This window comes from Ursus americanus, chromosome 1, assembly GCF_024610735.1.
Source record: "Ursus americanus isolate L20-20 chromosome 1, mUrsAme1.1.p, whole genome shotgun sequence".
NCBI classification, from domain to species: Eukaryota; Metazoa; Chordata; class Mammalia; order Carnivora; family Ursidae; genus Ursus; species Ursus americanus.
In genome coordinates, this window is record NC_142127.1 from 47,268,346 (window position 1) to 47,292,068 (window position 23,723).

Genomic DNA, 23,723 nt, shown 5'->3' on the forward strand with positions numbered 1-23,723 from the left:
GAGTGTTTACCATGGGCTTTAATTTAAAAAAAAGAGAGAGAGAGAATGGAAAGGGGATTCCAAAGGAGGGAAACAAAAACACACTAAATCTGCATCCATGGGGAAGAGGGTGGAATAATACAGACCCCCAAATAAGGGGGTCGAGAAAAAATGCCTTAGGGTTGAAGCTGAGATGATAGTATAAGAAAGGGTCCACTACACATAGGACACACAGGAGGGGTATGATACCTGTATCATCATTCATCATTCATTCATTTATGAATTAAGATGGAGATTCTATAATTTGATGTGTATGAGAACCACTAGGAAGCTTACTAAAATGCACATTTCTGGACCTCAATCCCAAAGAGTCTGATTCCATAGTCTGGAGTGGGCCCGGGAATCTATATGGAGGTGCAGGAAGCAGATCCATAGACCACGCTTTGAGAAAGGAAACCTCAAAAGGAGAAGGATAGAGGTAGATATACCCTTTTTTGGATTTTGGGCTGCACAGCTTGGACATGGCTTTGTTCCATCATTTGGTGAACTGATTTGGGATAGACCTTAATCCTAACAACCTTGATTTGAAATGACTCAATGTATGAGGCAGGCTCTGTTTTTGAAGGGAAAAACTCTACGTGAAGATTATTGGTACCAGAAAAGACCCAACTCCTGCCTCTCTTTCTTGCTGTGAGCCACATAGGATAAGTGCGGGACAGCATCCCTACCCCAAGCCATGGCAACTCTGATGGCAGATGGCAAACTGAGGAGGACCAAGGAAATGCTCAGAAAGACGTTTCCCACAAGGAACAAAAATCATAAAATGTGTATAAGTGCTGTGGAGCTAGAAGTGATTAGTTCACAAATATGGTGGGTCAAGTAAACATTGTTTTCATTTCTCTCGTTTGTTCCATTTTTTTAAAATTCTACATTAATTACTTTTTAAATTTAATTTAGTTTTATAATTATGTAAAATACTTACATGGTTTCAAAATCAAATCTAGAAAATAAGTATATTTAAAGAAGTCTAGCTTTTCCCATTCTCTCCACTCTATCCCCTTCTTTTCTTTATAGAGAACTTTCAAAAATTGTTTATTCTTCTATTCTCTTTAAATACAAGCAGATGTGTACAGATATTATTTTTTTCTTAGATAAACATTATATATAATTTTCTCCATCTTAAAGAAGCATTCTTGACCCAGCCACTTTATAATATCTTTGTGGAAAAAATGCATTTGAGTTTAGACTAACTGAATAACAAACCTTTTTTAAGCTTCTTTATATAAATTAGCACTCACATCAAGTTTTGTTTAATCATTCATTCATTCATTCATTCATTCAAGAGATATTTATTGAATAATGAGGAAAGGCCCAGGTGCAGATCCACGTTTTGTGAGAAGTAAAGCTCTTCTAATATTGGGGCCTCTCTTTAATAAAAAAGATATAAAATTATTAATATGCTGTACAACTCTCAGCAGCTCCCAGCAATAACCTGCCATACATAGCAGGAGTCCAGGCAAGCTTCCTGGGAAATCAACCCCAGCATGGGCTTGTGCTGGGGTCTATGCTGGTGGCTGGCACACAAAAAAACCTGATCCCTTATTTTATGGAGCTTGCACTATGGTGCAAGAAAGAGAGATTAAACACATAAGCTCGAAGCAAATACACAATTACAAATTATAAGTAAATCCTGGGTATGGGCTGAATTTCATCCCCCAGAATTCATATATTGAGGTCCTAACCCCTAGTACTTCAGAATGTGACTATGGAGATAGGGTCTTTAAAGACTTAACTAAGTTAAAGTGAGGTCATTCGGATGGGACCTAACCCAATATGACTGGTGGACATCCCAACAGAAAGATGACCATGTGAAAACACAGAAAGAAAATAGCTATTTGGTCAAGCCAAGGAGAGAGGCTTCAGAAGAATTGATTCCTGCGGATATCTGGGACTCGCAGCTTCCAGAATTGTGAGAAAATTAATTTCTGTTGTTTAAACCACCTAGTCTGGTGCTTTCTGTGTCAGTCCTAGCAGACTAATATAATCCCTTAAAAGAAAAGAGTACTTGAGGGAAAGCACTGTCAAAGGAATGGCAAGGATGCTGACCAGAGACAGCACCGCTAAGAAAGTGCAGATAAGCTAAGCTATGAGAAGACTAAAAATGATGAACTGCAGGGACTAAAAGGACTTAGCAGATCCTGTTAAAAGGCAAAAGAAATCAAGGTGCTTTTACTTTAGTTAATTATACCGCAGTCTATAGAACTAGATAGTCCTCAGGAGACAGTCGGTCTCTCTAAATTAACTACCCAAGATGAAAAACTAATGTGCAGCTAAATTCATCACAGTCCACAGACTCTGAGGGACTGAATGAGCATGAAGTTGAATTCTTAATTGTAAGACAAAATGTATTTGATGTCGTTCACACCCTGGTTTAGGGACAAGACATTTCCGAAGAAAATGAATACGATGAAATATGTGGCTTAAACACTTCTCAGAAAAAGAATAAAGAGGAGTAATGTCCTTCCTCATGGCTCATTAAAGAGATTATGGAAATTATAGAAACTGAATATGCAAAACAAAAAAGCCAGAGCATAAACTCTGATTAGTCAAGGCTAATGCCTCATACCGAGTAGTGCATACCTGAATAAACTCATTTATCTTTAGTAAGCAAGTCTATCTCTCCTTTTGACTCAATGAATAATAAGAGTTATAGAATTATAGGATAGACAAGGGATTCTCTTACTTCTTCTTGGGATGCCACATCAATTACTTCTGACACACACTTATTCAATTTGTTTTGTGAGAGACTGAATTTTCAAATGGACAATGCCCAAACCAAATATGCTCACAGAATTCTGACCCAAAACCTCTGAAGCGATCTGCCCAGAGTGGTCAGGATTTGGCCAATGATGGTTGGCTTCCCTATATATTTTTTTTAAAGATTTTATTTATTTATTTGACAGAGATAGAGACAGCCAGCGAGAGAGGGAACACAAGCAGGGGGAGTGGGAGAGGAAGAAGCAGGCTCCCAGCAGAGAAGCCTGATGCAGGACTCCATCCCAGAATGCCGGGATCATGCCCTGAGCTGAAGGCAGACGCTCAACCGCTGTGCCACCCAGGCGCCCCTGCCCTATTTTTTGCCCCAGCTTCCTACTCAGGACCAACCAGAGAAAACTAAATATGCTCCCCGAACCAATTACATGAGATGTGCGGCTTCTAGTTGACACATCTCCAGCTTGCCTGTGCCAGTGACCTCTAATCAGAGCACACCTGAGGCCTTCCCTTATTTCCACTCTACAGCAAAGCTTTTCTACTCCCTGTCTGCTTCTGAACCTTTGTCAAATGAGAGTGATGGTAGCTGACTCTTGCTATAGCAAACGCAGAATAAATAGCCTCTGTCTGTTCTCATTTGAGTGGCTTTCATTATTTGCATACTTGTCTGTCCCCAGAGAAGAAGAATTCTGCTGGGTTGCAAGGCTATCGGCAAAGGATGGGAATGAGAGTCAGTTTTAAGCTCTGAGGTGTCCATCTGAGTGCTACTTGATACGTCCTTCAGAGAAGAATTCAAGAGACTGGACAGGTAACAGTAGCCATGAATTCCCATAACAACAGTGTCCCTGCTGTCCAATGACGGGAAAAGCCATCCAAGAGAAGTTCAAGTGGTGACTGTATCTATGAAGTTCTCCTAGCGCTCTGGCAGCTGGCCAGATGTGTTTCTGTGTCAACCAATTTTCTCTCAGGACTGCACAGCAAAGCTTCATAGTTAGAATGATGATACAGGTGAATTGGGGGTCTGGGTAGTAGAAAACACTTGAAATAAGCTGGTCATAGCATTAGCTTTTATTCATTTTGCCACTGTTTACAATCTCACCCATGTCGGCTTTGAACAACCTAGACACAACCTACACTAAGAAGAAGCATTGGTCTGGAAATAAAATTTAGTCTTCAAACAGAGCTCCTACGCTAAAGAAATGACCTGGGCCTGGATGCTTACACATTTTTCCATCACTAAAACGAGGCTTACTGAACTATTGTGACGTTAAAATTGGATAATAAGAGAGAGGTTTTTTTTTTTTTTGAGAGAAAATTTTGGAAGGCAAATAATTGGAAGAGCATGACTGCAAGGCTTCTACAGCACAACAGAGTTTTCAGCACATTTGATTTTATCCCAACACATACATCGTTCAGATCAGATTAGCACACTATTGGGAGAACCGAGGGTGTGATTCTGGGCCTCCAACGGAAAGAGCAAAACTCTCTGCTGGTGGGGAGAGCCAGTGTTCGCTGACTTCTTGCTGGTTCTCCTCTTACTGAAATGATAAGAATGATAAAAGAGACCAATAAGTCTCTCACTGTGGAAAGAGATTAATATTCATTTCCTGGTAGCCATTTAAAGTCACTTTCTGGGGACGCCTGGGTGGCTCAGTAAGTTAAGCGTTTGCCTTCGGCTCAGGTCATGATCTCAGGGTCCTGGGGTTGAGACCTATGTCAGGCTTCTCACTCAGCAGGGAATCCGCTTCTTCCTCTCCTCTGCTTCTGTCCCTCCTCCCCCTGCTGGTGTTCACTTGCCCTCTCTCTCTCATATAAATAAAATAAAATGAAATGAAATGAAATGAAATAAAATAAAATAAAATAAAAATAAAGTCACTTTCTGAAAAATGACCTGGTGCCACTTGCCATCCCACTTTGACTGTCAAACCAGAGTTCTCATCCACAGAAACCAGGCTGCATTTTAACCTCCTTCCAGAGAAGCACCACGGAAAACTCGGTGAGGGATGTTGCCATGAGCATGCTCTGTTTTATGAGGCACAAATTTCAGTTGTCACCATTGCTTCACATCTTCCAGACCACAATAACAAGGTTGTATACAACTGTTAACAGCTTTAAAATTTCTCACCAGATTAGGGTTCTTTCATTCTAGATTCTCTGAAGTCTTGAGAAGATACATCAGTCAGTGTAAAAATTGAATTGAAGAAGAAAATCCAGTTATACACAATAATTTACATATTCAATGCCATTGAAGCTTCGTTTAGGTTGACTTTGGGCTTAAGGCTGAAAGGAGAACAAATGATGTATATATTTCTTTATAATAATGATTCTCAACCCCAGCTGCACATTGGAATCACTTGGAAAGTATTTTTTAAATTAGCCATGCTTGGGGCCCATCACCAGAAACTTAATTTGTCTGGGGTAGGACAAAGATATGGCATTTTTAAAAAACATCCAAAAAGATTTTAATGGGCAGTCAAAGCATTTGCTCCAGGGGCGGTAACAGAGGCTGGGAAGGTGCCTATAGACGCTGGATTCCCATGATGATGGCGCTGTTAAATGATAGGGCAGGACTCCAAGAGAAATCCAAGGTGCCTTTCCGAGCCTGTGAAGAAGTCCCTTGGTGAGGAGGCCATGATGAGAGAAGATAAGGATCTGAATGGTAAGAGAGCAAACACTTGACCTACCTTCCCCCTCTGCCACCAGCTGGGACTTTATTGCTTTGCAGAGACTGTCGAACCTTGCAGACTTTGTCCTCTTAACTCAACACCTCACTGCAGACTTGGACCCCTCTCTGAGCTGCCCTTCTGTTTATTCCTATCTACATGTATGTTTGGGTGCTTTCCTCATATTACTGCTGAATGCTCTGTTTTCAACGAACCATTTTCCTGATTGGTGAAAAGCCCTTTAAAGTTGATTTTTATCTTCCTGTCACATGAGTGATTCCCCAGTGTTCCCAATTGTACTCTCTCGTCCATAAAAATGTGACTCATTCTTAACACAGTTCTATTACCCAAGTTACCTCTGTGTCTTCGTTCTTGCCTTAGAGTCAAAAAAATAGGTTTCCTTGCAGATTTCATATATTTCATGTATTTCCTTCTCTGTTGCATATATGTCATATTCCCTCTGCTAATAAAGAAATATCAAAATATTTTGATTTAAAAGTCTGCATTCAGAAAATAACCTGTCATATCACATAAATTTTTCATGCCCAGATGTTTACTCATCCATTTTTCTCAAAGACCCAATAAAATAGTCAAAGAGCCACAGTCTATTTTAAATTAAAATGCATGGCTTTAAGGGCTATTTGACATGCAGTAATTATTTGCGTAGTCTTCTAGCCAAGCATAGAAATTGCCAATGTCTCTGCCCTTGAAGGAAATGAACTGTGCAAAAAATTTCAAGCAAACACGATCCAAATGTGCACACAAACGGGAGGTTGCATAAGAAATTCATTTCGTCTCTACCCAAATTTCCCCTCGACTAGCCACAGATCAGCATGTCCTTCACCTCTTTGGCACCAATTAAAATCATGAACAGATGAGCTTTTGGTGGAGGAGGGCTGACGTGCCCTCTCACAGATGGTCAGCGTCACATGTTGCGGTAATGGCCGCACCCGCCATGAGGGTACTGTATAAAAACAGTGGGACTCAGAACATTTCATCTCCAATTGCTCTATGTTTAGAATTGCTTCTCTTTCGAGATGGATTTCCTTCATAGGAATGGAGTGCTCGCTATTCAGCATTTGCAGAAGGACTATCGAGCCTACTACAATTTTCTAAATTTTATGTCCAATGTTGGCGATCCCCGGAATATCTTTTCTATTTATTTTCCACTTTGGTTTCCACTTAATCAGACAATTGGAACCAAGATGATATGGGTAGCAGTCATTGGGGATTGGTTCAATCTTATTTTTAAATGGTAAGCCTTTTGTTTTATTTTTCGTAAAGCTTATTCTTAAATTTGTAGCGTTGGCTTAATGATCACATTTCGGATGTGTGTAGTTTTACTTGGAAAATCTTTCAAACATGTCGGTTAACTTGAAACACCTATTCATAAATAGAACGTACGGAAAGCATAGAAATGTATGCTTAATCTGACTTATAAGTAAGTTCCAAACCCTGTAACACATATGCTGTGATTAAATAAATTCGTTAAATGAGCAGCACCATAATGAGTGGATTGATAATTCCAGGGACCACTTGGACATTTCCAGTCTAAGAATCCAAAGCACCCACAGAAGTTTCCCTACAAGGAAAAAAATCTCTTTTTATTGGAAAGTAGGATGCCAAAAACTCCAAATGACTGTGTCATCCTCTATAATAAGAGACAGACCAGAACCCATAGTCTCTTAATCATGATCTTTCCCCATCAACCCTCTGCTTGAATCATTTTTATAGGCGAGATAGCTAGTCTTCAGTTAAGCAATAGTTGTGTATTTAAATTTGTATGCATGTTTATGTTTCTTTAAATACAGGATATTGTTTGGTCATCGGCCTTACTGGTGGGTCCAAGAAACTCAGATTTACCCAAATCACTCAAGTCCATGCCTTGAACAGTTCCCCACTACATGTGAAACAGGTCCAGGTAAGCAAATACGGCAGCTTCAAGTTACTAAATATATTCCAACAGAGAGTCATTATGTATGGTTATTACCTCATTACTATACGATATTATATAGGGTATTAAAGAAAATGTCATAGGTGAGGATGTTAAAAGTTCATAAGCATAAAAATTGCTAATGAAAAGGAAAGAAGTTTTATGAATAATCGTTTTGTTATTTGTAAAAGGGTAAATTGGGAGACTACTTTCCAAATGATTTTATATTTTGCATTTATTTCTGGGAAGAATGCAATGGTTTGATTCTAAAACAAACAAAAATGAGTTAGCTAGAAGGAATTCCCAAAGAACTGTATTAAAATCCTAGAAATGCTGATTTATCTGTTGCTGAGCAACTTTCAAAGTTATTATGGATCTGAGGATCTCATGAATGAGGTAAGGACTTCCTGGTTTCAGTATTACAAGTAGAGATTATTTCTAATCTTAGAATTTTTTCTTTCAAGCTTCTTCTTTTCTCTTGTATATATAACATATAAGTAGACTTCTTGGGCCACTTTCTTTTATAAGTAAGATTCTGTATGAGTATAAAATCTTTACTATGAAAGTTGAGTTTAAGATTATGAAAAGGTTTTTAAATATAAATATATATATATGAAAATTACATGTAATGTGATATTGTACCTTACCACAGTTTGTTACATAGCATAAAATTCTTGCCATTTGACATCCTGAAACTAACACTGAATATAGTGAATGTGTAAGGTCTTAATGAGTTCTCTGAATATATTTCTTTCTTGCTCCCATCAAAGTATACATCCATCTATTGTATTATTTATCACACTGTACTATAATTAATTCTTTACATATGCATGGCTTCCCCAATAAGCTGTCCCATCAGGACAGGGATGATGTGTATTTTATCTCTGTGAAACCAATGTGGAATGGATGGATGGATGGATGGAAGGATAACATTCGAGACAATTGAAATGCTACTTTGGTTTATCCCAGCACTTCCCAGCATGTTCTACCTTCTAAGACATTTTCTGGAGGAAAAAAAGAGAGAGAGAGAGATCGTATTCTACATTCACTCCCTAAAGATTTACAACTCACGTAAGCATATAATAGGCTCTGAAAAATCCTGTGTAAGATATAGCTTTGAAAGAACTAGATCTATCAAAAATAGATTGTCTTTCTTTAATGTAGTGTTTTTCAAAAACGGACTGGTGTTTAATCTGAATAAATCTCCACTTGGTAAAAACTCATGGGGAACATGGTAGTAAATGGTTTTTTTTAAAAATCAAGCAGCATGGGAAAGACATTCTGGAAGCAGAAAGGCTGCCAGGCTGTGTCAGGATTGATGCCCTTTACAGCTCCCCTCGTCCATTTAATGACAAAGACACCTATTGCAGCGGCCAGCCGCCAGGTAGGCCCAGACGTAGCCGCTAGTACATGGCAGTCCTTTGTAAGTCAGTTGGTCAAGCAGAACATAGTAATGATATCCTTCGGATGTTTGACTTTTCAGCCCAAGGAAAATAAACTGATTCAGGATCCAATGCAAGTACTTTAATTTTCTCATCAATTAAAAACAATTAGGCATGAAAGTCATGGAGGGCTGTGGTGGATTTTGGTGCAACAGCCTAAGCTCTTAATTAGCCTTGGACAGTTTGATTTCTGGCATTTGATGAACTTGAAAATATCTGAAAAAATTTTTCTTGAAATAGTGTTTTGAGGCTCCATTTGACTCGATTTATTTTATTTCTACCTATTTCTAAACATGACATGTAGCCTGTGGGTTTTTTTTCTGAGCTATTTGTAACTTTCATAGCTAATATTCTACCGTCTATTTCTGATACGGATACTCTATTAACCACCTTTCAAATGGATCAGCACTTTGTTGTTGCAGGAAGTCCATCGGGCCATGCAATGGGCTCATCGTGTGTCTGGTATGTCATGGTAACAGCTGCCCTGAGCCACACTGTCGGTCGGATGGATAAGTCGTTGACCATTTATCTGCACAGGTCAGCTTTGCTCCAGTTTCTGTACCACTGGAATGTGAATACAGAATGCCTTTTCAAAATTTACTTTGGTATATTTGTAGTTGTTGAAATGTGCTTATTCTATTCGATCATAGCCAAAATAGCAAAATGAATAGAAAGTTAATATTTTGCTTTAAGAGAATGCTCTCATTAGCTCAGAGCTACTGCCACATTATAAGATTGGAAATGTTTAATTGATTCATGACTCACTGGAAGTGCCTTTAGGTTTCCATAATACAGTAATCACTTTGGTAGCTCATATGTAAGTCATGTAAAATTATATAAGGAAGTATTTTTGCTTACATATTCCCTTGTTTTAAGATTAACGAGAAGTTTGGGAATCATCATTCCCCTTGAATTTATCAGTTTAGAAAAATTACGTTTCCTTCTTTGAATAGCCAATGTTTTTGACATCAATAACATATATTATAGCTTTAAAGACTATGCAGACTTTTTAATTAAAAACATTCTATAGGCAAACTTAAATTTGAATGTTGGTAGACTTAATGTTAGTAGAACCATAGTGTACAGAGAGACCTGAAACTTTAATATAAGATTATTCATAATTCTTACAGGAATTGGGATGTTTCCTTCTCTTTTCTCCTGAAATACTTACCTATCATTAAAACAATTCCGAGCACCACTTTAATCATATATTATTAGGCTACTGAGATACAATTTGTCAATTAATTGCTTAAAAATACTATAACAAATACCACTACATAAAAATTCTTCTAAAATACAAAAAAAAATTCCAAGATCCATCATACATCCTACTTTCTGGAGTAGTGTTGGACAATACAAGAAACCAACCACCAAAGAAATTTGGGTATTTTCAAAGATTATTCTAATGAGACCACAACCTGTACACCTACTAAGTTCATTATCCAACCCAAAACAAGAAGTCAAAAGTTATAATTTAAAGAAATTAACATTTTCAATCCATGAACACGTTTCCAAAAGAGAATCTAAATAAGTCTCACCTTTCTCTGTAGTTCTTCTCTTCCTCAAGTTTCCAGACCCTGAGAAACATTTGTTTCTTTTTTTTAATTCTATAATTCCCTCTAAGTTTTTATAACGGCAACATTTCCCTTGTCCATCGATATTTATTGAGTGTCTACTCCTTATCTTAATATTACCAAATCCCTGTTTCTTCTTCCACATGGATACCTTCTGCTTACTTCCTCTTGGAAAGTCTCATTTCTTTCTATTTCTTCGTTTTTCCATAACCAGTTTGGTCGGATTATCGGGAACAAATATTCAGCAGCAGAACCCCAAGGATTTCTATACCTGAATATCACTAATTCTTTATTAAAATGATGAGCTTGGACTTTAATATTTTTGTAAGCTCTTTGCAAATTGCTGCTTCTAATCCAAAGTCTAATATAATATAATGTCTAAGTCAATTCCCTTGGCTCTTATTTTCTATATGTCAAAAAACAAAGAATCAGGACTCTTGAGCACCTGTGAAATTGAACCCAATGAAAATTTGCCCTTGATGAAATACTTGTGTGATTTTCATCAGAGTGGTAGCTACCTCTCCAGTGAGTTTTCTTCAGACAAAAAAAATGTTGTGACAGAAAAGAGGAAACACATACAACAGAGAGTAAAAGCGTATATGGTCCATGCTAGGTTATTCTGGATATTAGTAACTCCTTCAAATTTGAATTGCCCATATTCCATTAAAATAATTATCAGGATGCCAAATTGGCTTCCCCTTTTATAGCACTTATTAAAATCTCAGGATATTGCTCTGGCTAAGCTTAATGAATTGCTAAATGTAGAAACCTCTGTTAAACCTTTTCAAATCCTATGGAGCACATGAAAACATTTTGGAAAAAAAAGGACTCTAGAATCATAATGTTATGTCACAGTTAGATGGATTCCTCTGAGAAAGATCATCCAGTGTCCACCCCCTTAATTTTATGAGTGATACAATTTCTTTGCTTTTTACGTTTATATCTATTCTTCCATCGTAGACTGACCTGGTCATTTCTTTGGAGTCTTTTTTGGTTGATTCAAATCAGTGTCTGCATCTCCAGAGTATTCATAGCAACACATTTTCCTCATCAAGTTATTCTTGGAGTATTTGGTGGTAAATATGATCACTTACCTTGAGTTGTGTCATTGGAAACCTTTAGTGTCATTTGTTTTATGTTGTCGGATTCTCCTGGTAGTCAGTACCCCAGTCTCAGGTGACTCTGTCAAGCCTCTGCTACTAAACGCTGCCCTCGGAGCGCAAGCAGTTCACACACCTCTCAGATCCTCCGTGTACACAATGGCACGGTCTCATGCGATGGCATAAATACATAACCTCTCAGTGAGATGGGGCTTCTCTGAAGTGTGACTAGGGCCATGTCCAACTCCCAAGCTATCAGCCCAGACAGGGGGCTTGTGTCTTGGTTTGGGGACTTCCTAACGACCCTCCTGGCTGCACACCATGCCACCCTCTTTGACACACCTGAAGTGATTATTACATGACCATGGACTTCACTGAGCAGCTGCTCTATATTGCTGAAGCGGCGTTCACTGTGACTGAGTTTCCACCATTCAGCCCCACAGACCTTTCAGAGGCTCTCTAGTTCATTGGCTATGGCAATTGAAATATTAATGCAAGCAGCTACGTCAGTGCTCTGCCTATAAAGTGTTTGCCACCCAGGGCCACGGACTCCTGAACGATTCACTTGCGCTAACATGGATGGTGAAAAGAGCATGGGGCAAGTATTTTAGCTATTGCCTAGGGAAAGGGCTTTGGAAAATGAATAGAACCTAGATGTCTAAAGCCTTTTATCATGAACACGGTGGTAAATTCTTTAATACTGAGAGGAATGATTCCTGAGGGGCTCAAGGGCACGTGGTCATCTTCAGTGTCTTTTTCTAATTCCCAGGCATGCTTGTGGCAGAGGCCTTTGAACACACTCCAGACATCCAGACAGCGAGCTTGAGCACGTATCTGAAGACCAACCTCTTCCTCTTTCTGTTTGCACTCGGCTTTTACCTGCTCCTCAGACTGCTTGACATTGACCTGCTGTGGTCTGTGCCCATAGCCAAGAAATGGTGTGCCAACCCTGACTGGATCCACATTGACACCACGCCTTTTGCCGGACTCGTGAGGAATCTTGGGGTGCTCTTTGGCTTGGGCTTTGCAATCAACTCAGAGATGTTCCTTAGGAGCTGCCGAGGGGAAAATGGCTACAAGCTGAGCTTCCGGCTGCTCTGTGCAGTGACCTCGTTGATCACACTGCAGCTCTACCATTTCATCAAGATCCCCACTCATGCAGAACATTTATTTTACATCCTGTCTTTCTGTAAAAGTGCATCCATTCCACTGACTGTGGTCGCTCTGATTCCCTACTGTATTCATATGTTAATGAAACCAAGCGAAAAGAAGATTAATTAGAGTTTTGCAGGGGCTTAATGCTCTGTGGTCCCAGCATGACACGCCTCCCCATCCTCCAGCAGAACCACAGAGCAGGGGCAGACAGGAGGCTTCCAAGCAGAGGTCACAAAATGGCAGCCACAAGCCCCATCCCACCGTATCTATGCTTAGTTTGGCCTTCCCCGTGGTCTCCACCCCCTTCCCATCCCCATTTTAAACCGGAAAATTTGACGTAAAAATCTGAATTTCTGTATTTTCTTGACAAATCTGACAATATGGCACCACAGGGCCTGCATTCCCACCTGGAAACAATCTACCATTGCTGACCGATTGTCCCCAGTAAGAAGCAGCATTATCCATTTTCTCATAGTCCCAGCGGGAGCCTCAGTGTCAGTTACCTTCATCATAGGAAGGTCAGGCCACTTATGGCTCCTGTGGGCATTTTAGTGGGATCCCCAGTCAAATCCACCCCCTCAGTTCTCAGATAAGGAGAGGGAGTTTCATTCAGCTGTGAAAGCACTCTCTGTTGTCACACCATTGTCAGAACGGGAATTAGAACCCAAGTTTTCTCACATGTATTTCCATTACACTGTTTTGTTTCTTCATTTTTAAGAGGTAAAAATCTGTTAAGAGTGAATGCTTCTGTGATGATTGCCATGTAAATTAGTTGTTTTTCCAGAAATGTCATTAAAATCCCATTTCCTGTTTGACTTACACCGTGAGGGGTGTTAATGGGGCCAGCAATGGCTCTAGATATGGCTATATATCCAGGGGAAACAGGTCAGGTTACTGTCTGGACTTGAACTTCTGTTTAACTCCTGGTCTCTGTTTTACAGTAGTGCTTTCCAATATTTCAATAAATGCTGCTGAAGATGCTCTGCTTAGAACATTATTTACCAGTCTCTCAAAGCCAAGGACATCAAGTGCTTTCCTCAAGGTCATGCTCCAACCCAAGAAAAACATTAATTGGGTTAATCTCTATGTATACTAAGCTGTGATGAAAATCTATAGCTTTAAGAAATTATTATTGAAAGAATATTAATATTATACTAAGAATTTCTCAACAAGAGTTTTTCTTTTCTTCTTTCCCCTCATTGAATCTGATAATTCTGGACTTTAAGTTGATAATTATGTCATTTCAATCAAGTACATTTTGAGTCAGATTTTGCTACACATCCTACTTACCTGTGGTCCACCACAATGTTTTATGTAACTCTTCTCAAAAACATCAAGACATTGAATTATTTTAGATGATGATATATTAAATTATCCATAAATACTTATGAAAACATAACAGTTGAAGCAAGTACTATTTGGCAAAATATTAGCTGAGGATAACAAAACCTCTAAAAATCAAAGTAATTATTATTTCCTTTCTAAATGTATTTATAGAGTATGTGCTGTTGCTTTTATAAAACGCACATAACAGCTTTGTCTTTAAAGGTAATTGAACTTGGTTTCAATGGTCAGGTGATTCCTAAGCAAGAAGCCGAGGGATGATGAAAGATTATCTTAAGAATGAAATTTGTCTCATGTTGATGGGATGTTTGGGGGAAAGGAGAAAAGAATGTTCTTAAGGTGGTGATCCTTAGTCATTGGTTCAGCTCCCCTGCCCCAGTGTCGTCCTCAGAAGTTCACTTCAATCCTTTAACACTTTACAATGCATTTGTCTCATCTCATACTCTTCTGCACTTGTCAGAGAGCTCGTTCCTGTCTGGGATCCCTTTGTCGAAGCTTTGTTTGAGATTAGTAATGTCAGTTTGGAGGAATCCTCCATCTCAACACAGACTCAGACTGCTGTCACCAAGCATGAGAAAACTAGGGCATTAAGAGCCGGGATTCTTCTCCAATGCTGACTCCTCCTCGGTTCCCAGAGAGAAGCTCTCTTAGCCACCCATAGTGAGCGCTCTCTGTTGGGTGACATGTGATCCTCAGAAAGGGAATAAGATGAGATGTGGGTTCGTTTTCTATAATTAATCCCCAACAATTCCACCCCTATCTGCCATAAAGCCTGAAAGTCCCCATGTGATGAGATTTCCCTTTTTACTCTAGTTGAAGCCTCCTGGAGGGATCCATATGTTGGCAAATTGCTTTTGCAATGGAAACTGCTTAGGCAGCAAGAGGAACAGCTTCTCACAGCCTTGGAGAAAATGCCTCCCTTTAATAACGATGGAAGAGACTCTTCTGCTTCCATTTATTTGCCAAACGTAAGTAGAATTGAGCTCATCTGACTCACTGTTAATATATCCATATATTCAAAATGTCTACACATCTACATATTCAGGAGAAAAATGTCAATATCATGAGCTTTCAGGATGAGAAGATGAGACAAGTGACTTGAGAAACTGTCCAAACATACAATTGAAAAGAAAAGCAAGGTAATTTATTATTGCCGAAACTAGCTCTCAAGACGAGTGTTGAATCCCTTTCCTCTGACAACCTATTGATTGGACATCTGCCTTAGAAGGTTAAATTGGTTCCTTCTCTAGACCTATTTCAGTATAACAGAAGGGAGATTTTAAAAATACATTATAAGAGGCCCTTGAAAGTTATATTTCTGAATGCTTTATATTTATTTACAATCTGTGAATAAATTCAAGATCAAATAAATACATATACAAAAAACCTTGACATAAGAGAAAGTCAAAGACTTGGTTTTAAAATGTGCCTCATCTCTTAAGTATTATAAAACTGTATATTCTAGCACTCTTCAACAAACTTTTTACAGTGATGGAAATGTTCTGTATTTGTGCTGTCTAGTATGGTAGCCACTGGCCACTTGTGGCTCTGGAGCTCTTGAAATGCAGCCGATGCAATTGAGGAACTGCATTTTAAAATTTTATTTACTTTAAATAAATTTGAATCCAAATAGTCATGTGTGTCTAGTGGCTACTGAACTGGACAGCATGGATCCAGTCACACAGTGATTTTCCCTGAAAAAAAAAAAGTGTTTTTTTATATTGTCACCTGTCCATGACCCTGTGTGAGACAACATGAATAGTATTAACTCCTTCATTGTACATGAAGAAAGTGAAGCATCAGTGATTTGCTCATATAACATGGACAAGGTATGTTCATCCCAGCCCAGAAATCTTTAATTAACGCATGGGTGTTATTTTCCAGATGAAAATAATAATAGTTACTGTTAACAAGGTCTAAGACATGTATGGTGCCAGGAAAATCCCACTGTGAACTTAACATATAAAAAAAAATCAACTTGTGTGGTAACTGGCACTAGACATTTCTGGGGCTGGAAGGCGTGGAGTGTGCCTCTAGAGAGCCAACGGTAGACTCCGCTGCATTTCCGGGGAGACCCCCCAGAAGATCTAAGATGCTCTTTGTGCCAGCATCCTTCTCTCTCCCTCTGTCCTGCCCTAGTCTCCCTGGACTCTTAGCTCTCTGTTGCCTCAGATCTGGGGTCTAGGTTCCCTCTCTCTGCACTGTGTCCTAGAACCCTCGAAGGGCCACAATGTTGGGTAGAGTTTTACCCAATATTCACGACCACGTTCTGGAAGTTTGGATGACTTTCTGACCAAGTTGTCCTGCTTGTCTGGGTCTACCGCACCTGTGTGCTGCATACTGGAACTTCTGTGTATATTCAGAAACTGGTCTTAAAAGGATCCCTAGGGTCCAGTTGCACCTGTGGATTTTGCCCGCATTGAGTGACTGTCCTTGCCCCTCTGGAAATGGTACAATTTCTGGATGAATACGTGAACCTTAGTGCTGCCAAGAAACCAAGGTGGCACTTTTAACTTTTCCTCCTGCCTTAACTTTAATGCTTCCTGATGGTGATTTCGCACTGAAAGTAATGTGGTGCCACTTGTGAATTAAAAAAAAAAAAAAAAAGGCCTCTTTTTTTTCTTGAAAAGAATTGTTAGCAGCAGGAGAGGTCTACAAGAAGCAACAACTCCAGAAACTTCTGCCAAATGACAGTGTCTTATGGGAAAATTCTAGGAATTAGAAGTGCTTCACTTTAGCTGTTCAAAGGACAAGTGCGGTCTCCGTCAAATTTGAGGCTGGTTTGGCGGGGAGTGCTAATTACTGTCTTTGCTAGTCTTTGATGGAGATCACAGTAATGACTTGGGAGGAATTACATCTCATTTCTTTTGGCAGCACAGAAGTGATTGCTCTCAAGGAGGGAGAAAATTTGAAGATTGAGGTTATAAAGGTTAGTGTAAAACCGATTAATTATTTTATGTTTTGAATTTTTAAATTTCTTAGAATTTTTTCTTTTCTTCTAACATTCTGCCATGTGATACTGGAAAGGACTCTGTCTTCAGCTCAGAAACCATGATACTTCCCCAAAGAACACGACATTCTGAAGGAGCTGCCAGGACAGGGAAAGGTAATGAGCGAAGGGTGGCAGCTGTGGTCCTGCCGGGTGGGATTTGGGGCACAGATCAGGGCCCACCAAGAGGAGCGTGCACTCAGACAACACCTCGGGCCCGTTTCCAGGGCTGGCTCAGGTGAGAGCAGAAACCATTTCCCTGGGACAATCTGCATGCTCTGCAGGAACAGCAGGCCGTATGTGCGCCTGGAAAAGAGAGCCAGAAGCCATTAAGATGAAGAGCTTCTTCCCTCGCTCGCTAGCTGTCACCTGCCCGTGCACATCAGTTGGGCCAATGGCACTCTAACTTCTGTTCAAAGAACTGACCTCTCCCTGGATTCACTGTGTGTCTTGTGAACAGCAGTGGCCAGATTGTCATCGTTGTTCACACATTCTGCCATTAATGGGGGGTTTTCGAACGGTGGCCATTGCATTTACATATCACTGCCTTTCCTAGACACCATGCTTGCCCTCAGGCCCAATAATTCCACGTTAAAAGCATCTGGTCCTTGAGATTTCTTTTTCTACAGAATGGTTTCAAACTCTGCCTTTTTACAATTTTTTGAATGAAAGACATGGCAGAGGTATTGCTAGCTTTCTATACGGAGATTGCATTGACTTAACAAGGGAAAGGAAGTATTCCTGTCTGACTTCGTGAGATTTTATTGTACATCTTATCCTAGTAGCATTGAAATACTGATGCTCTGCTCGCGCTGGCCAATCAAGAGGCAGTGTCACACATCCTTATGTGGATCCCAAAGGGTATCAGAACACAGCGGGGTAGGTGCTAGCAAATTCTAAGACAGAGAGACTTATGAAAGACTTTGAGGAGTTCGGCAGCAAGCTCCCTGGACTGAGGTCATTGGACCGGCATTCTAGTCTAGTCTAGTCTAGTGGGTTTCTGCATCTAACCACTGTGATGCTGGGACGCCAGTTAATATTGGAGGCCTCAGCTGAGTAATTTCTCAAGTGAGGGACTTAAAGTGGGCTTAGAATGGAAGGTTCATGCATCCCAGCTCTGACATTCTGCAACCCTGCGGGTCTCATTCAATGAAATTGGAAGAAGAGCCGGAGCATGTTAAATTTTACTTATATGCAATGAAAAAGGCTGTAAATTCTAAAAATTACTCCATTTTTGATTTGCCACTCTAATAAACAATTTTAGATTTATGTAATACATTTCAATCTTTAAAACATTCTATTCCAATTAGAATCTGATTTTTATAGCTATGGAATAATTTAACTGATGTTACTGGGCAAAATTAACATGAGAATATTCAGACTTGCTACTCACCTATCTTACAAAAGAGACCCTATAACTAAATTACCAGCTCCATTTCCCCTTCCTCAACATCCTAATGAGGACATTTTTCTCGAAGGGAGAGATATTAAGCAGATATACATAGTAACAGGCTGAGTGAGGAGAAGGGAAGGAGAAGGGAGGTTTGCTTTGTGGCAGAGAGATTGGAGGTGCTTAACCAACTGTGCTGTGTGGAGAAAGTGACTAGAAGCTAGTAGGCTTGTTGTGGACTAGTTATGGATCTCCCAAAGATATAAAGACAAAATTTACTTTTTACCTCTTTATGGCTATTGAAATGTGCTTCTTGAATGTGACACAATTCTAACACCAAATTATATGGTGCTAAGATTTTTGAGGACCGCTGTGCTAAATGAAAGTTAGAGATCTCATTCCAAATAGCTTCTAAGATCTTCTCAAGCTCAAACAGGACCCCTCCTGTCCATGCTTATATTTTCTCTTGAGTCTCTGTGGGTGTCTACCTGACAAGTACTTTCTGTGGTAGAGATGCAAGGATGAGTTCAGCATAGGCCTGTGGGCTTAGAAAAATTGAGTTGAGACTATATCCAGCTACAGATTAGATGGCAACATTATTTCCCATCTCTTCCAACCCACCCTGTTTCAAATTCATCCTCTTTGTGAATCACTTTCTTTTCAACTCTGGCTATATTGTGCCAGTAGAATCTAGATCATTCCCAGACTAACAGCAGTTTCCTATGTAAGAAGACAAGAAAGCATGACCACAAAACACCAAGTCTCCAAGTAAAAGCCTGCTTCACTAGAAGCATACGAAAGCAGGGTATCTGGAATGTTCCTGGAAAACCACTAGAATGAGCTGCAAAGATTCCATCCAGTGATATCTCCTTTTCATAGCAGTGACATTTGAAAAAAGACTGTGATTAGTTCTTTCTTTCAACTGATATGTTTGAAATACCTTTAGATATCAAGGTCATATTTTGAGGTTATTTAAGCACACATGAGTACTTCAACATGGCATTACTTCCACTTACATTTCAGTATTTTTATCAACAAAACTGTAATCATCTATTAAGATTGTCTTCATCCATAATTAACGGCAACTTCTACAACTGCACAAAATACTTCAGCGGCTGAAACAAATGAGAGGTGTCTTCCTCCCGGGCAGTGGGATGGCTGGGGGCAGGTAGGCTGGAGCAGCAGCTGCTCAAGGATGTCCAGGAATCAGGCTCAGTCTGTCTTCTTGCTCTGCCCGCCATGGTGTGTGGCTTCTGACCAAATGACCACAGCATGCCTGCTGTGCCTCCAGGAGAGAAAAAATGAGGAAGGGAAACAACCTTTCTTCAACCCAGGCTTTATTCCAGAAGGAACAGCCTCCAAAGACACTTGAGCCTCTATTTCAGTAAGCATAACAGTATCATCTGGCCTCCCCTAGCCTCAAGGGAGTCCAGAAAGGTAAAGGCTTTGCTTTCCAACCTCTGTAACAGAGGCAAGCAAGGCAAAGGGCTGTAGAATTGGGGGTCAAGCAAGCCAGCCTACGATACAAGCCAAATGACTTTTCACGTATTTAATAGTAGACGCAACTTCCGGCTGCAGTCCTTACCTGCAGCCTGCTAACTGGTTTTCCAATAACATACAAAAACTATGAGGGCAAAAGACTTTCTAAATGATAAAATGTTTTGTGAATGTTACCACAGGGTAGATTTAAATAACCGAATTTTTATCTTCCAAGAAATTTTATTATTAAAACATCGCCCATCTCTTAGTTTGATTCCATACTTGGTGTATTAGAAATACGTACTCTCGACAAATAAATTCAGAGTCGTTTCTTTCTTTCCTGTAATCATTGATAATAATTATAGGCACTTGTTCTGGGTCACCGTGGGTGAACAGTTCCCTTTCTGTCTCCAGCCATTCTGTTGTTCTCGAATGTACCCTTTTGTATCCGAGAGTAGGAGCTGTACCTGAATCATACAAAGGAGGGGACTGCCAATTCACCAGCTGTGTGTTCCTCTTCCTTTTTCTCCTGCACATTCTGTCTTCACGCTGATTTATTGGGTTGAGTAGTTGCATCCAGCCAGCTACATGCCAATCACGTGTACCCTGATTACTCATTATGAAACTTAGGATACCAGACAACTCACTAATGAGCACATTATAATGCTGGCCAGTGCTAATTAGATGATAATCATGTGCACTGCTTTATTTACAGTCTATCCATTTAAATTAATTGGGCATTTAATTGAACACGGTGTGAAAGAAATTGGAATTGGGTTTTAAAGTTTATTTAAGTTATTTTCACCTCCCATCTCTTATAGGCAGGTGAGATTATTCACTTGATCTGGAAATTTAGAACACCTACAAATGGACTAAATGCTTATTTTATAATGATAGACACGCATATGTAAATTTATCTCAAGATATGTTTGGAAACAGCAACCAAATTTGCAATCTTCTTTATCTCCACTAACAGACTTACGTGACCTGATTATAGAAAGATTCTGCATGCATAAGAGATATTAATAAATCCAACCCTTAGTTGGAAATATGAGGTGGGATCCTAAACCAACTTGATGGGAATGTCTGCTATTTTCTTAGGATAGGAAATTCACGTTTAATTCATGAATAAATATGTGGCAAACTATACCTGATTATGATCCTGTGTGTTTTCCTCTTTCAGGACACAATATCAAGATATCCCGGGGTATACATTTTTAAATGAGTGTATAATTGCCAAAGACTGCACGCATGAATGCATTACTAAATTCAAAACATCCTTTCATCGAAGTAATTTCCTAAGAGCCTATGGAGAGTACACGCAAAGTAACTGTGAAAAAGAGTTTCTAGACAAAATCATCTCGAGGTCAATTCTACTTTTTGCTCAGATAATAGCATATCTGGTTTGTGGTCATCTGCTTTCATGCAATTTCGAGGTGTATCCAATGACTCAGGATCTCTCCTCTAAAGAAGATGGGAAACATGCTGCTCCAAGAATTTGTAAGAAATGTTCATAGAAAAACATCATAAATGGTTCTTCAAAATTAATTGGAAGAAAACTTGTCTTGGGAAGAGAACTCAAGGGGATTAGATCAAATGGCAGTTTTGCAGTTATACTGTGATACGTAAACAATCTCAGTTTTTCCTCTTTGTCGGCTCAAACAGGTAAATCAAGTAAAATAAATGATGTAAAGAATTGCCATCACTCTGATAAGGGCCAATATGATTCTGTTTGTAACTCTCACATCAGAATGTTTGATTCTGCCAGGTCCTACCATGATGCTTGTTAGTCCAAACGAGTCATGATCTTTAACCTAAACAAGTTTTACCAAGTTCCCAGGTATGGTGTAAGAAGCTGGGCTCATGTTTCTTTAAGACGCAAATCCTGTAGGAGCAATGGAGGCCCAGACCAGGAAATTCATGAAACTGGATACTCTAACCCTGTCTTTCCAATATAGTAGCTTCTAGTCACATGTAGCTAGCAGGAACGTGACAAGTGGCTAGTCAGAGCTAGGCTGGCTGTAAGTATAAATACACATCCGATTCTGAATATTTAATATGATGAAAGAAACTATCTTCTTAATAATTTTTATATTGGTTACATATAATAATAATGTTTTGTATATATTGGGGTAAAAGAAATATATTATTAACATTCATTTTACCTATTTCTTTTTTCTTTAATGTGACTAGAAAATTTAAAATTACAGATGTAGTTCGCATTAGTGACTCATATTTTTATTGGAAGACACTGCTCTAACTTAATGGGCTAGTTGTCTTGGGGCTGACAAATTACTGACTACTTGTACAAATTTAAAATGATTATTCAACCAAGATGTATTTGGTTATCACTGTATACCAAGTAAGTAAAGTACTGGGGATATTAGGATCTGGACACAGTCCCTGTGCTCAAGGACCAAAGACATATAGCAGGGAGTTCTGGCCACTTAGAGGATGAATGGCTGGAAATAAAAGCTACCAAAATACGGCTTTGTAAATAACATTCTTGGGTGGGTCACGTAGTGTAATATAAATATATTTCCTTTCATGTATGTTTTCTTTTACTCCAGAGTTAATAGCTAATAACCTTCACTCTCTTTCTCTCTCTCTCTCCCTCTGTCTTTCTGTATACACATTGCTAATTCACTGGCAAACTCTGCCAGGGGGAATGTCACGATAGTCTAGCAGCATGACGTGTTTTCCTAGACACATCCCTCGTGGGACCTCATTTCCTTGTTTCTGTCGGGCCTGGCTGCTCACTGTGTCTCCAGCAGACCAGTTATCCTGGGATTTCCCCTCCTAATCATCCTGGAGATTCCCATCACCTCGTTCTTTTTTTTTTTTTTTTTTAAGATTTTATTTATTTAAGAGAGAGAGCGAGGGGCAGAGGCAGAGGGAGAAGCAGACTCCCCAATGGGCAGGGAGCCTGATGGGGATTAATCCCAGGACCCTGAGAACATGACCTGAGCCAAAGGCCAATGCTTAACTGACTGAGCCACCCAGGCACCCCCATCACCTCATTCTTGAGTTAGATCACCCGTTTCCTAGGTCCCATATCTTCCTCTTTCTTCATTTACTTTTATTTTAGGGAAACCCTCCTGTGGCTTCCTGAGAAAACATGTATGAGGAGGGAAAGTTTTGAAACCTTACATGATTGAGAGTTTCTTTGGACTTCTCTCATTCTTGAGAAGAGTTTTCTGGATATGGAATTCTAGGATGGAAATAATTTTCTCTCAGAATTTTGAAAGCAAATTTTTACATCTTCTGACTTTTAGTGTTATTGTCAAAAGATCCTATGTCACTTTGATTCTTTATTATATGTACCATGTTCTGCCCTCTTCTGGAAAATTTTAGTATCTTCTTTCCCCAGTTTTCTAAAATTGTATAATAGTGTGCCCACAGAGGATCTTTGCTTATTTATTATATTCGACACTTGTGGAACCTTTCAGGTTGAAAGTTTATATTCTCCAGTTATAGGAAATATCTTTGGACCATTTAATAATTTACTCCCCTCTAATCTTTCTTTCTGGAACTGCAATTAGCTAATTATTATACCTCCTGGGTTTTTCCTCTAAAATTTTTCTTTTTCTTTTTTTTCTACTTTTTGGCTCTATATTTTTGTCCTATCATCAGGGAAGTTTCCCCAACTTTATCTTCCAATCCTTCTATTTTTTTTTCTCCTGTAAACTTCTATTATTTGGGGTTATGGGATGAGTTTGATCATAGCATGAACCCATTCTGAAAACATTAGAAATTACAGAAAGATTTGAGGTAAGTGTCAGATAGAACAGAGAAAGCAAATACCCCCATTATCTGAGAAACCTTAATAATGTAAAATTGCAGAGACCAAATCTTTGCTAATAATGTAGGATGTGGGATAGATATGGAAACATTGGCGCTCCC

The 23,723-nt window shown here is 39.3% G+C and overlaps 1 protein-coding gene across 2 annotated transcripts; it reads left to right on the top strand.

Annotated features, from left to right (window-relative positions):
• Positions 1 to 6,429: 6,429 nt before the first annotated feature.
• G6PC2 (glucose-6-phosphatase catalytic subunit 2) lies at positions 6,430 to 13,616 on the top strand. 2 transcript variants are annotated; one of them, XM_087864634.1, is made up of 6 exons: positions 6,430 to 6,669; positions 7,226 to 7,335; positions 8,317 to 8,418; positions 9,212 to 9,326; positions 11,324 to 11,439; positions 12,233 to 13,616. In XM_087864634.1, the coding sequence occupies exons 1-6, from the start codon at positions 6,452 to 6,454 to the stop codon at positions 12,742 to 12,744; spliced, it is 1,173 nt and encodes a 390-aa protein (XP_087720760.1). In that variant the 5' UTR covers positions 6,430 to 6,451; the 3' UTR covers positions 12,745 to 13,616. The 2 variants fall into 2 exon arrangements, with proteins under 2 accessions (XP_087720760.1, XP_045639365.2); XM_045783409.2 differs by lacking the exon at positions 8,317 to 8,418 and having other exon boundaries at positions 12,233 to 13,615.
• Positions 13,617 to 23,723: the final 10,107 nt, after the last annotated feature.

Coding starts and splice junctions, on each gene's coding strand:
- G6PC2 (XM_087864634.1), top strand. CDS start 6,452: ATGGATTTCCTTCATAGGAATGGAGTGCTCGCTATTCAGCATTTGCAG. Junction 6,670..7,225: donor TTCAATCTTATTTTTAAATG/GTAAGCCTTTTG, acceptor CTTTAAATACAG/GATATTGTTTGGTCATCGGC. Junction 8,419..9,211: donor CCTAAAGATTTACAACTCAC/GTAAGCATATAA, acceptor TTGTTGTTGCAG/GAAGTCCATCGGGCCATGCA.